This window comes from Anarrhichthys ocellatus, unplaced genomic scaffold, assembly GCF_004355925.1.
Source record: "Anarrhichthys ocellatus isolate YVR2014 unplaced genomic scaffold, GSC_Weel_1.0 scaffold5, whole genome shotgun sequence".
In the NCBI taxonomy this organism is placed as follows: Eukaryota; Metazoa; Chordata; class Actinopteri; order Perciformes; family Anarhichadidae; genus Anarrhichthys; species Anarrhichthys ocellatus.
This window is the reverse complement of record NW_022280035.1, coordinates 10110644-10124869: the sequence shown is the minus strand read 5'-3', so window position 1 is coordinate 10124869 and position 14226 is coordinate 10110644. Positions and strand designations below refer to the sequence as shown.

General features: G+C 41.8%; 1 protein-coding gene across 11 annotated transcripts in view; it reads right to left on the bottom strand.

Moving 5' to 3' along the window:
• The window catches only part of nav1a (neuron navigator 1a), an 81216-nt gene that overhangs the window by 6926 nt on the left and 60064 nt on the right, over window positions 1-14226 (bottom strand). For 8 of the 11 annotated variants that reach the window (XM_031844435.1, XM_031844434.1, XM_031844439.1 and 5 more), the window contains 12 exons: window positions 12067-12370; window positions 8034-8805; window positions 7389-7910; window positions 6429-6470; window positions 5427-5575; window positions 5131-5310; window positions 4941-5020; window positions 4704-4727; window positions 4417-4494; window positions 2185-2268; window positions 1003-1111; window positions 777-898 (listed from right to left, as the gene is read on the bottom strand). In XM_031844435.1, coding sequence (XP_031700295.1) covers window positions 777-898; window positions 1003-1111; window positions 2185-2268; window positions 4417-4494; window positions 4704-4727; window positions 4941-5020; window positions 5131-5310; window positions 5427-5575; window positions 6429-6470; window positions 7389-7910; window positions 8034-8805; window positions 12067-12370 — 2466 coding nt within the window. The remainder of the gene's footprint in view (window positions 1-776; window positions 899-1002; window positions 1112-2184; window positions 2269-4416; window positions 4495-4703; window positions 4728-4940; window positions 5021-5130; window positions 5311-5426; window positions 5576-6428; window positions 6471-7388; window positions 7911-8033; window positions 8806-12066; window positions 12371-14226) is intronic. The other 3 variants (XM_031844437.1, XM_031844436.1, XM_031844440.1) reach the window with 3 other exon arrangements.

Sequence of the window (14226 nt, the reverse complement as noted above, 5' to 3'; positions counted from 1 at the left end):
TAAGAGAGGTAAAGAAAAAAGGCTTAGGATTGTTATCAAGATGACAAATGCTAAAAATTAAAGGTGGCGTTTGTCATCTTGGGTGACACTTATTGAATTTCTTGTCATGAGTAAAATGAGAAGATCGACACCACTCTCTCATGTCTGTCTGTAAAATATTAGTTTAGCTTAGCATAAGGGGGAAACAGCTAGCCCGGATAAAAGAAAATCTGCCCATCAGCACCTCTTAAAATCACCAACACACTTTCTGGTGTATTGTCATAACTGTGAGGTTGCTAGGACTGAGCCAGGCTAGCTGTTTCCTTTATGCTAAGCTAAGCTAAGCTAAGAGGCTTCATTTCAACAGACAGATATGAGAGTGATAGCAACTTTTGGGAAGATATAAGTGTATTTCCCAAAATGAGAAACTATTCCTTTAAGCTTAATTTTCTGCAAATAGATCAAAGAATAGTTAGTGAATGTTTTTGCAGATTAAGAACCTAGCTTTTGGGTCAGTTCACTTGGTAAAGTTGTACAAAATACACAACAAAGCATGGTTCAAATGAGCAGAAACACAATTTGAGAACTGCAATTTATAAACCTTGGTGATTAAACTGAGATCATCATGTTTGCTGATTGCCACTCAAACTGAATTACATCCTTTCAAATTTAATATTCATAGACACAGGGTGCCAATCAGTAGTTTAGGGAGGTCAATGAGCAGAGATCGAGGGTACTTGAAGATTGCGTTGCAGTTTTAGATGGTCTATAATGCTGTATGAAGCGTGCGTTCTTACCCAGCTCTTTTTCTTCTTCTTCTTGGCATCTTGGTCCTTCAAGCTGCCCACACTCGACATACTGGTCAGGCTGTTGAGACTGGAGATGCTCTCACATGAATTCTGACGTCGAATCCGCATGTCTGGTAAACAAGAAAACATCAAACATCAAAAGAGGCAAATGTGCAGACACGGTGTGCAGAGAAGACAGAAGAAGACAGAAAGATCAAGTGGTCCATCTCCAAACCATTCATGTTATCCGGGGTGTTTAAGGCTCCTTGTATGACGGCCTGGGCTTCGTCATTCCTGACCTTCAGAGCATCGATGGTTTCCCTCAGATCCAACAGCTCTGTGTCCTACACAAACAAATTGAATAAATGTCAGCAAGTTGGGGTGGGATAAATTGGTTTGTATCTGTTTCATCATTACCTCATTAATACCCACATTAGTTTAGTTATTTATTTTCCTATTTTAACTGTAACTTACCTCTATTTTAACTTTTTTACATTTATCTCACACCAATATTATTATATTTTTCTAAATTTCCCTTTTTCACATTTTATACAATTTGAAAATAATTTCTAATGCACTCGGACAATGACTATGTAGTATTACACTTCACATTGTATAATGACATATGAAACAAATAAAGATTTTTGATGAGATAGTTTGGTAAGTTTTTTAATGTTTAAAATAAAAACTGATATATTCCTATTCTTTTGGGGAGTGGTAGTATTGTCTGATGTTTTAGTTAAGCACTATAACTCAAACCCACACTACGAGCTCATACACCTGGCGGGCTTGATCCCCTCACAATGTTAAAGTACAAAGAGTTCAGAACAACAGAGACTCTCTGTGCTGCTTATTGTGTGCTAAAGTCGATCCCACTCCACTCTAAATAGAGCTGCCCGGCCCACCTCCACAAGGTTAAAGAGCCTGTGCTCCAGGCTGAGCTGCACAGGTCAATGCGCTGGCACGAACAACAAAGACTTTTTCTAGAGTGGTCTAGACGGACCTTTCAGTGAGAGCAGCAAGGCATGAAGCGCTGAGAGAGACTCCTCACATTTATGCACACACTGAACACTACCTTGGGCTCTGATCAATTTATACACCGCAAAACAGATACAAAGGCTGGAGAATGCAGGAATGGGATGTTTGGTGTGAGTGCACATGCAAGCTGTTTGCGCATTTCAGTCAGCCTAAAGCAAAGTTGTTTTTCATTAATCCTCTGTCCTCTTCCTCAAGTCACCCTGTGGGACTGCAGCCTTGGCCTCTAACCTACATTCAGCTCTTCACCGCAGGCGGTGATCAAAGACGTCTCACTCCATGTTAGCACAACGCTGCCTGCTCGGACTGCTCATGAGACTGCAATGCAGCTGGAATTCAGGTTTGTGATTGTTTGTGTTTGAAAGTTTGGATGTCACGTTACCTTCTGTTCCTGGGTTATTGACAGACTCTGCAGCCGAGTTGTCATCAGTTGCAAACTTTGCTCAAAGGCAGCCACCAGATTTGCCTGTTTGGAAAAGATGAAAGACAAAAGCAATAATTAATTTCGTTTAACAGGTAATTATTATTTTATGTATCCATATTAACAGTCTGTGTCAGCATCATTTACATGTAGACACTAACTAATAAAAATGTAATTACAGGAATAGATTCAATGGATTTCCTCTGCCCATTTATCACTTGTTTAGGAGATGCTAAAAGGACGAATCACACACACAGGCTGATCAGAATGTCCCCTGTGGAAAATTCTCCTCCTCCCGAATCTCTCACACACCTGAGCAAGAAGGGAAAATTGCTTTCCCCCCTCTTTCATAGAATGTAAAATACAGTATGACACTGCATACGGCACAGTCATTAATCCAGCACATAATCAGGTTGTGATCCATGCATCTGTTTTGCCTGTTCACTACCCTTGCATAATAAGGTCAAACAGTATGAAAAAATCTCTCTCACACACACACACACACACACACACACACACACACACACACACACACACTTGATTGATGTGTGCTGGATGAAACCATGCATAATGTATGAGCTGTATTGCTGCACTTGGACTAATGAAAGAACCTTGTAGAGTAGAGAGAAAGGGCAAGGTACCTCTGTGTGTATGTGTATGTGTGTATGTGTATGTGTGTGTGTGTATGTGTATGTGTGTGTGTGGTGTGTGTATGTGTGTGTGTGTGTGGTGTGTGTATGTGTATGTGTATGTGTGGTGTGTGTATGTGTATGTGTGTGTGTGTGTGTGTGTGTGTGGTGTGTGTATGTGTGTGTGTGTGTGTGTGTGTGTGTGTGCGAGCCAAAGCTAAGTGGCTTGGTGAGAGGTTCAGGAGAAGCATTATTCAGGCCCCACATGGATAAGAAATGTGCTGAGACAGCACAGAAATGATCTATGACTGATACACCACGGCTTGGATTTTAAATCTCTCTCTATGCATCTCTTTTCTATTTTACCCGAAGGGTAAATATCTTGCCTTGTGTGAGAAATAAAGCATTTGTGAAGGAACGCTGAGAGAGGATTTGATTTGCTGGCGATACTCAAATCTTTAAAAAAGGGTCATGAATATACAGTGTAGTTTTTATAAAAGGCTGAATACTTTTCTATAACAGCTGGCCACTGTAACTATTAAAAAACATTATTCAAAGTTGTCTATTTTCAGCTTCAGATTTTGGTGTAGTAGTGAGTATGTTTCGCAGCGCCCGGGTTCATGAGAAAATGTCACCCAATGCAACAGTGTGGCTCGTTGACGTGTTTTTAATATGTTTGGACAACACTAGAGCTCTATTTAACAGTGAACAGATAATGCTTTTTAGTAGGATCAAATCATTGCTGTTGTTGCTCTTTGAAAGGGATTATTTGAATTAGAAAATATAGAATGCCATCAGACTTTTCCTAAAAAAAGGTCTGGATCCTCTGACATGCAGAAAAAACATAATTGTAATAATAATAAATTGGCACACTAACATAAAATGAATAAAGTTTAATGTGCTATACAATTCTGTTTTTACATAAAGCAGTAAGAAATAAAAGAAAAAACAGTTGAAGGCACCCTGACTGCTGTCACTTGTTTAACACACGTGATGCCTTTACTATGTCGTCTGTCTTTTATTAGTATCAGTTACCTCTGCCTCAGGGTAGATGTCATTGAGGTGGACAGTTCATCTCGATGAATGACAAGTATTAGGGTGTAAAATTGGAGGGAGGGGCTACTACAAATGTGTTGTTGCCTCGAGGTGAAAGGCCGTATATTTAGTAGTTTTAATTATGGCGAATATCATTCAAATAGATTAGATTAGAGTGTTTATGCTTATGATTTCTTACCGGATACATTTTTTTTATTTGACTCTTTTTCTTACATTTTACTTACATTTTATGGTTGGCAGCCCCGGCCATCTTTTCGTTTGATTGTTTATTTAAAATATATTTTCCTTGTGAGGGACATATATGAGGGACATATATGAGAGGGAAAGATTAAATCCACTTGGGGATAGAAAGTTATTTATGTAAGAATATTTCTTAAAGACATTAAATTCAATTTGTATATTTTAAGAGGAAATTGTAAGACAAAGGAAAATACATTCTTCGGTTCATATACCTGTGGGCGCTGCCATTTATTAATGATTAGTAAGATAGAAGACAAACACGACATACGTTTGCTGTCAGCTGTGTCGTCAGATTAGACACCTTCTCCTGCGACGATTCCAGCTCCCTCCTCAGTTTACGGATTTGCTGTGAGGAAAAACAGATACGTTACACTAGAAAGAAAACAAAGTTTCTCAAGCTGACAATGGCTGACATTACACAAGTGACTTGGAGTGGATGTTGTTCATGAAAAAAATGACGGCTTGTTCTCCCACAGACAACAGAGATGAGAGCGATGGATGAATGGTCAGAAACAGAGACAGAAAAGAAGAAAGAGCAGGAAAGAACACACTTACCTCTCCCTGAATCCTTTCCTCAGCCTTTGTAAGCAGGGGGGATAAAAGTCAAGATGTTAGATAAGACAAAAGGAGAGGAGAGAAGAGGAGAGGAGACTAATATGATATATCTTCAATACCTTGGGAGAAAGTGTCTCTTTTTAAAGTTGGAAATGAGAGTAAAGCATCACTATACAGACAAACATCTACACCCACTTAAACATAGATACACCACAACACACACTGAAGTGTAGCTACCTGAGTCTGCATGCCGCCCACACTCACCGAGGAGTAGCTTGATGAGGCGTTAGACGCCAGAGAAAGAACGGACCCATGAACTGAAAAGAGATAATTAAGAGCAACAAAATAAACCAATTAGAAACTGAGTTGCACAACAACACTGGACAGTTTTCATACAACAGATATTGAAATAATTCAGAGGGCTTACCCTCATCGGGCTCCTTGTCCCTGAAGGATCCGGAGCGAACCATTCCCATGCTGCGGGGGCGTTCAGCCAATGAGAGGGTGCTGCCCAGCGGAGATGCTCCGTACAGCTCCAGAGAGGCATCGTGTGTTGGGATACTGTTGGAACGAGTCATCCTCGGAGGTCCGCCGACAGGGCTGGGTACTAGTAAGAGAGCAGAGGGGTCAGGGGTTAGCGATGTTATACATGAAATACATAATTAGTGTAGTGCTATTCTAGACAGTACTCTTTTCAGGGTGTGTCCATGGGTTTAAACTCACCCATACTGGTCTTAGAGGTGCGGGGTAAGGAGGTGGGCGAGGACAGCAGGGGAAGAGTGAGCGAGTCGGTGATACTGAGAATAGTATGAGAGTGTCTCCTCTCCCCTTTCTCCTTCCCTTCCTCCTCAACCTGGGAGGCCCCGCTGAAACTACACAAACAGAAGGCAAAGTCAGAATCACTAATAGAAAACAAAGAAACTTTCAGTCATTATAGATCTGTTGTTATGTATTAAAATCTGTTGATACGTAATAAAATGAATGTACAGTGTTGTATAAAAGTCTGAGGGCCTTAAGGAACATCATTTTAAATGCTAGCTTACAGTGAACACACAAAAAGTACCCAAAGTCAAATTAAAGAGTTATGAAAAGAAGTTTGGAAGTAGAATAAAAAAAATAACCTTTATTTTAAACCCCCTTTCATCTATAAGCAGGATATAAACATATAATACATTTTAATAACACATTAATATGTAGTTATGAACAGATATGAGGACATTTTTACAACAACTGTTTATTAAGGTAGAGTATTTTAAACTTCTCCTATGAAGAATTTTCAGTATTACGTGTGTTTGCTCACATGCAAACATGGTCATTTATTATCTGTATATATTACCGGCATCTAGTTATGGATGCTTCACAGGAGGAGTTGCTGAACTTGACGAAGGCCTTATATTTTTTAAATGTTTATAAACCGCTGTTAAACACTAAATGTGGAGGGTAAAATAAAGTATAACCAAGTGCCAATATCTTCCAACATGTGGAAAGACAAACAAAATGTTGGCAGTGGGACACAATGAGATACAATCTTGGGGTGGATCAAAGCAGGACTTTTAGAATACAAGTGACAGGGGCAATGAGGATAAACACAATCTGTCATTCACTGAGGATCTTTTCAATCTGTGTAAGTGCAATTAAAGAACTGTGCCATATTGCGTCAAACTATCAGTGCTGAGTATAAGAGCGTGCATGTGTGTGTGGAGCTGTATGAGTGTGTCCACTTACCATAAACCTTTCTTTGGCAGTGTGTTTCTGTCTCTCTGAGAACTGTGGAGATTAAACAATTACATCATTTAACCGGTGCTGCAGGGAGTTATTAAACTCTCAGGAACAGGCAGCAGGCACAAAGAAGCACAGTACGACTGGCAGACAGCTGGTGTCAGCCAGTAATTATGACTTCAGCCACTGGGGCCCGTACAACACCGATAATAATAGCCTGGAAATCACTCAGTCTCTGTGTGTGTGTGTGTGTGTGTGTGTGTGTGTGGGTGTATATATAGGTGGTCATGCATGCATGGGATTGCTCTTATTTGTTGCATTCGTTAAAAATGTAAATATGACTTTTAGCCTTCTCATTAAACCATATTATATAATCTGGGCAATATTTACTAACTCAACATTTATCTCATATGCTATCTTGTTGCAATTCAAGTCTCTGGCTTTCTGATTAAATCTCAAAGTAAAAGCTATCAAAGTCATATTCAGACAGGTTCAGTTTAGCCTACCACTAAAGTAATATGCTCAAGCATATTCTGATATTCTGAGTATATCCTTAAAAGGCCACAGACATCTCTAGCAGTCTGTGTTTTAATTTTGGGGGAATAATAATATCTCGTCTTTGAAGTTCTGAATAAGGGTTGTTTCTCTGCAATCAAAAAGTGTGAGCAGTATTTTGTCATCAAATACCAATTTAATCACCTTTCTATGTCCTCACTCAATAATGGGAGGGAAATGCATGATTGTAGCATAGAACAAAGTGAATAATGTATCAAAGAACTTCCCTGATCACTCCTGCCTTCCCTGAACATTGAATAATGATGGTGCAGTTCATAAGCAGCCCAGTAGGTGGAGTTACATAGCAGCATTACAACACATGAATGACAAAACATCTGCTTTAAGACATGTAGATCGGTGGGATGTGATTGGGTTTAAATAAATGTACAGTTGAAGATTATTGAATCTCACCTGTCTGTGAGAGATAAGGAGACTTTACTTCCAAGGTTCCAGCTGGCAGGAGGGCCTCTGTCTTCCTGTCTATCTTTGTGGCGGGACTCTAAGGTGGTGTAGCCTCTCACCACATTTTCCCTCTCCCTTGCCTTTTCCCTCTCTTGGGGCTCTGGGGCGAGACTCATCTGGAGCGGCAGCGACTCCATGCTGCGATGCAGCCCAGACAGACGAGGGTAAAGCAGGGGAGAGGTGCTCCCTCGGCTTCCTTGAACACCGAGAGAAGAGACCTGCCTGGGCCCCAACCCAGTACCTGAGCTTGGGAAGCAGGACGCAGAGTTCACATTGAGTAAAGGGGCGGGGCTGGGGGTCAGGCGGTGGCCAGTGGAGCTGCCTGCTGACCTGGCCAGGTCCTGGAGCTTAGAGTAGGGAGGAATCTTAGGTGGCAGAGAGTCCTCAATTCCCACCTCTAGGATGTTTGAGTTCAGCTTGTCAAGGTGGGCCATGGATGGAGGTTTTGCCAGGCTGCGCATTCCTGATAACCTAAAGACAAGAACAATGTTGAGGCAAATGCATATTAATACTTTGTTTTGTTTGTGAAAGAGTGCTGAAAAGTACTGGGAAATATCATATGGGATTTATGTGGTAGTATTTGAACCCTGGTACCTGTGTGTGTTGGTTGAGGGCAGATCCAAGCCTTTGCCACTGCTGGGAGGTCTCAGCCCCTGTAGCTTCCCTCCGTTCTCTGAGGGGGTCTGAGCAGGGCTGCCCTTCAGAGACCCACCTCCACACTCCGAGTCAGATACTACAGCTTTGGCTTTGGCCCTCTCTTTCTCTTTGTCTGTCTGATTGACAGGACTGGGGATCCCACGCCCACCTGCCTTACTCAACCCAGAACCAAGCCCCGAGGCGGGCTCTTTGAGTCTACCCTGTGGTGGTTTGATCAGCCCTGAGCCTGTGTCAATGGTGGTGCTCACTGGGCGAGCTGAGCTCGGCCGGGTTAGAGTCAGGGTGCTCGTCTTTGCTGGGCGAGGCAGAGAGCGGTACTGGAGAGACGTCCTGGCATTTGGAGATAGAAAACCACTCTGGTCGCAGCTCGAAACATCAAGACTAGTCTTACGTCCTCCACTGCCACCACCAGCCCCTGGTTTGACAGGAATACCTGACGTTTTGGGAATCTTCCCTACAGTTGCAGAGCCGCAGGCTATGGGAAAACCGGCATTGCTTGTGCCATTATTGGTAGCTGTGGTAGGCTTCTTAAAGCCAAAGTTTCCACCAGTTGAGGGCCTGACGAGGCCGGATGGAGGTTTACGTTGCTCACCAACACCGCTGCCATTTCTTAGGTCTTTACCGGCATCTGAGGAGGAGCGCTGAAGGCCAGAGGTCTTCAATGCTAACCGAGACTTATCCATTGGCCTGCCATCTGACTTCACTGAACCTAGAGAGGTAGAAAGGGGAAAAAAGAAGAAAAGAAAATCACTGATGAGTAGCTTGAACAGCTTCTGTTGGTGAGTGAGACTAACCAAGCCATATTAGGACATGATATCTTATCTGACCACCTACACGGTCTGACTGTCTGCTGATAAAGACAAATCCCTGTCTGAGCAGACAGACAGTGTGTAGACCAGATTCTCAGCTAGCCAGCTTCACCCTCACACACACTGTTATCATGTGGTTACTCCTCTTTTCCATCCTGATGAACTAAAACAGTTTTCTCTGGCTTTCCAGTAAGTACACAGAATGCAGAGTGCTGAGATTAACATGTGCGGCATGGCTGTGGAAAACTGGTGTTCACATTCACAGAGTGTGTCTGCGGGTACAAAGCGCATGAAACACCGAGTATAACTGAGTTCATCCACTCTTGAAACCTCTTTGGGGAAAGAGGTCAGAGTGAGAGACAGCCTGGGTGAACAGAGGTTGAAGGACATTTATGTGATTTTGTTCCCATCTGTACATTTCCCAGTTGGCAAATTAACTGGAGTCGTTTGGAAGTTATTATGAGAACAAAACTATTAGACACATGTGCACTGTATGCACCACCCACACAAGTGCGAGCCCACACTACCCAAGCACTTAATTTGTATCTAATGGGAGTTGTTATGGGAGGTTTATATACAAGGCATTAACAGAGTCAAAGAACTGCTGTTGAATGGGACCCACCGGCGTGCTGCCTTGGGACATCTGGAGTCACTTAAGGGTATTGAAAAAGCCCGCAAAATACACACGCATAAGGCCAGACATATATATATACCACACACACTCACAGTTCTCAGTGATTGGATCTTATAGGAATGTGACACTGACAACACGCTTATGCTTGGAGTTCTTTTGTAAATGTGAAAATTGGGTTTACATGTCAAGTCATAAAGTCAGTCCATCATATAACCGCAAGATTGCACGTTCAAAGAACATTAAGCTGCAGAAACACACACTGCAGACATAAGAGTGAGAAGCAAACCCACACACACTGTTAGAATCCAGGCGTGCGTATTCATTTTGACATGATTAAAACCTGATTTACTGACAACCACTGTTGAGACAGTAGAGCTCTCGGCTTGACACAGTGACATGTGTAGAAGACTCTGTGAATCACAACATGTCTCGACACAAGGAACCTGCATGTCTGAAGAGATGGACATCTGAAGACGCAGGCAGACAGGGAAAGCCTTTCCATAACATTTATAACTCTGGATGTTGAAGGAAAATGGCTCATTTATATTTCCCTTCCCTAAGTCTTCTTCTATTTAAGGCCACTGTGGTAGAAGGGAGATACTTATGGAATGATGTATCCACACACACCTCATATTCCCGTCTATCCTTCCTGAAGGTTTCGAGGGAGACGAGCCGCCTCATTCCAAGACCCCACATTGTCTCCCATCAACCATCACAATATAAACATGCATGTGCTTGTATTTGTGGTTGTTAAGATACAGTATCAGTGTTTAAGTGTGTGTATGTGAGAGGTATTTAAACATTTGTTGCAGAAAGGTGGCAAAATGTATCTGTAGGTGTGTGTCTGCACGAGTGCATGTGACAAAAAAAGAAACAGAGAGAGAGAGAGAGATACCAGATACATCAGTGCTGACAGAATGATGAATACCTGCACTGTGTCACACTTACAAACTACATTCTGCTTCCAGCAGGTACGCAATGTGCTTACACGTGAATGATAAGTGAATGATAAAGAAAATAAAACTAAATCAGTTTGATGATGTCTGACTGTGCCGTTAATGGACACTGTTGTCCCATAATGAAAAGTGAGGCTGTGCTGATAGCTGAATGTTTTTTTAACAAATTGTTGACGCTGGTTCCAAAGCTCTACCAACATCTCTGTAAACAAACCGAATAAAGTAATACTTCTTTGGAGTTATGTAAGTTATGTCCAAAGTACATCAAATGTAATTTGAATAAATGTTTAATGTTAAAGTGCTGTGTAGCGTTTACCGAATATTGAATCATTTTCTGTACATAACTATACAATTAGTTGAAAAGAACCAAATATTTACATAGTGCATATTACAGTATATACTATACAGTAAGTATACACTATAGAGCTGCTTTTCTATCCCTGTAAATGTTGCTTCTTCAAAGATCTAACACTCTCTGTATCTCCTACAATGCCGAAAACATGTAGACACACAATACACACATTTACACACAATCCTGCCAAACCTCAGCAATGAACTGATCTCCAGCACGAGCGACAGAGACCTCTCCAACTGTCTAAGAACGTCTGCTGCTGATTTGGTGAAATTCATGAGCTCCTCCACAGTGATGATCATTAGAGTCTGAAACTCTGTGGCAGATTGAATAGGCTTGAAAGCAGATTCATACTGTTCCCATTAATAACAATAACAGCCTGGCACAGAGATCCAGCCTGTGGTTTAACACACTTGTTTGGCATATCTGTCATTTCAACAGCTGGCAATGCAAACACAGGACAGTCCCACAGAAAGAGAACTCTTTACACAGACACTGTGTATCTAGCATGGCACACAACAGCACAACCAATATCCATTTGTTTTGGTTGTCTATATGTGTGTATGTCTGTGTGTGTGTGAACGCTTACGTAAACGGCACACAGATGGTGAGCTTAAAAAGCAGCTGCACAATCGGCACTATTGTGCACTTTGTGTGTGAGTGAGAGTGTGTGTGTGTGCGTGCTAAGTGCGATGGGTGACACTCTGTAAGGCTGGCACAATCTCAGACGTGTCTGCAATTACAAACGCACACTATTGCAAACACACACTGTCTCTGGTCCAGTTGTTTTGGGTACAAGGCCTTTATTTAACGGCTATAAATTCTCTCTGTCCGGCACAAAAATAAAGGTTGCATAGGAAAGGCTGGACCAACAGGAAGAAAAAAAAAGAAAAAAACACTGTTACTCAGTGTGTGTTTGCGTGTGTGTGCGTGTGTGTGTGTGTGTGTGGTTGGCTGGCAGGAAGGGAGTGGGTGGTGATGGGCGTTTGATACATGGCACCAGTTTCTAAAGGCCGGGAGGGTGGGCTGCAGCTGTGGATGAATGTGTGGGACAAAGACAGAGAGTGTGTCTGTGACTGTGTGCGGGTCTGAGACTACCCAAGAGAAGGGAATATTAAAAGACAGTCAATGTGTCAGTCTGTTCAGGTTATGAAACCAATCCAAGTATAGCTATATATATTACATCTTACTGTGTGTGTGTGTGTGTTTCTCCTCTTACCTGCCACTTTCAGCCCACTCTGAGAGGTGTGTGTTATCGGGGAGGTGACTCCTACAGGTGGGTTTCTTCCTTTCTTCAACACGTTTCCTTGACCCAGGGTCTGAGGTTTCTTCAGTTCGCCCTTCCCTCCTTCGAGCCCCACCCCCTGTGTCCGCGTCTTTTTCCATTTATTGGCTGATTCGGACTTGAGACTTCCTGTATCGTAGACACCGCTGCCCTGGCTCTTGCGGATGGGTTTGGTGTCGTCACTGTCCCATGACAGACCACTCTCCACCAGAGATCTCTTCTCTGCATCTGTACGCATCTAGAATGAGAAAGACAGACACTCTGTCAAGAAAATGTTGAAGAATTGAGTGCGTGAGATCTGACTTCCAGAAAATGGAGCCAAAAATGATTTGTATGTCTATGGTACGTTGTTTGCTTTCTAGGCATGGTTTTACTTGCCTATCTAAGGAGGCCCACCTCAGTATATTTTGACTGCCTAAAAAGCAAAGAAAGAAAGAAGCAAAGCTTTTCTGATCTCATATAAAAAGTGTATTTGGCTTTTATTGGTAAGTTAGTCAAATGGAAAGATTCCTACACACTAGTATCAGAGCTGTAAGGCTTTATTAGTGACATTTTGTTCAAAAAGGAGGACTTAAAGTTTATCTGGATCTTTATCAGCCCTGAGGTGTTGGTGGAAGTACAAACGACTACCTGAAAGCTTGAGTGATAGGCGCACTTTAGATAAAGGTTGTAGAAGTGCTTTGGATGAAATCCTAACAGCTATTATGCTGTGTCAACGGATCTATCTCTGTGACAACTGAACAAACTCCCTGCCCTGATTAAGACCATGTGGTATGGTTAAAAGTTTTGAAAAAAGCTATTAAGTGGCCCTTGTGTTAGGATTTTTTCTAAAGATTATTTTTGGGTTCTTTTTGCCTATATTTTATAATGACAGTCAGGAAAGTTGAAGAGAGCGATTTAGACATTTTAGCCACTTTTAGCACAAGGAAAATAGTCAAATGAAGAGCTGCAGACACCTCCTGCAGTTTTGGTTGATATTAAAACTCAGGTACTTTATATACATTATTAAAAGTGAAAGCAATATGCCTTTTTGTGTGCCACTTCTAAGATTATAATAAAATAAAAACTTTAGGTATTGTACTCCAATTATGTAATCTTCCAAACTCCACCCAAATGCTACAACTTTCTGTAACTAAAATAATCTATTTTCTCTTGGGTGATTCACTTCCTGACATCCCTTAACATTATCCATGTTACAGAGTTAGCTTGGAACACTGGGCAGAATGAGCCAATGGAACAACTCACTGGATCATTTAAATTCAAAAATGTTGTGTGTGCCTTGAAATCTCTACTTATGGTCATCTTTGGCCGCAGCTTGAAAAAAGGCATTTGAGGAGGTGTGTGTACTCAGACAGAGCCTCAGACTCTGCCTCATCTTCTGAGAAGAAAAACATGTCCAACCCAGTCAACCCCAAAAACACGCTCTCTGATGTCTCATCTCTCCAGTTGTATGCTCCAGTTGAACACTTCAAAAGAGAGAGAAGAAACTGCCCAACACACACACATACTGTATGTATGCATGTACACACACAGCTCAGGCACAGAGACTCACACACACTGAGCTACGTTGGAGAAAATAGACAACACACCTAAACAAAATCCAATAATGAAGAATGAATGTCAAATGTTAAATTAAAGGAAATGTGAGGTAATTACTTAGACATGGTCTTCTGTGTGTGTATGTGGTGAATAAATATATACGTGTACTGACACAAATCAGGCGCTACTCGGTCTACAAGTCAACCTTTATTAGATTTAGCTACTTTCATAAATACACATAATGCACAATCCCTGCGTAAGTGTGTGAGAGGCTAGTTTTAACAGAGACAGATTATTCTCTCCCTGTAGGAGACTGACAGTTACACAATGCATCAGGGTGCATGTGTGTGTGTGTGTGTGTGTGTGTGTGTATGCGTGCGTGTATCTGCCAGTTCAGGACATTGCATCCAGCGGTTCTCATGAGGACTCATATGCTGAATTCCATTTTTATTAAAACCAATAGACCCCATGGACAGGTTCACATCACATGAGGGGGAGGTATGAGTAAGTGTGTGTGTGTGTGTGTGTGTGTGTGTGTGTGTGTGTGTGTGTGTG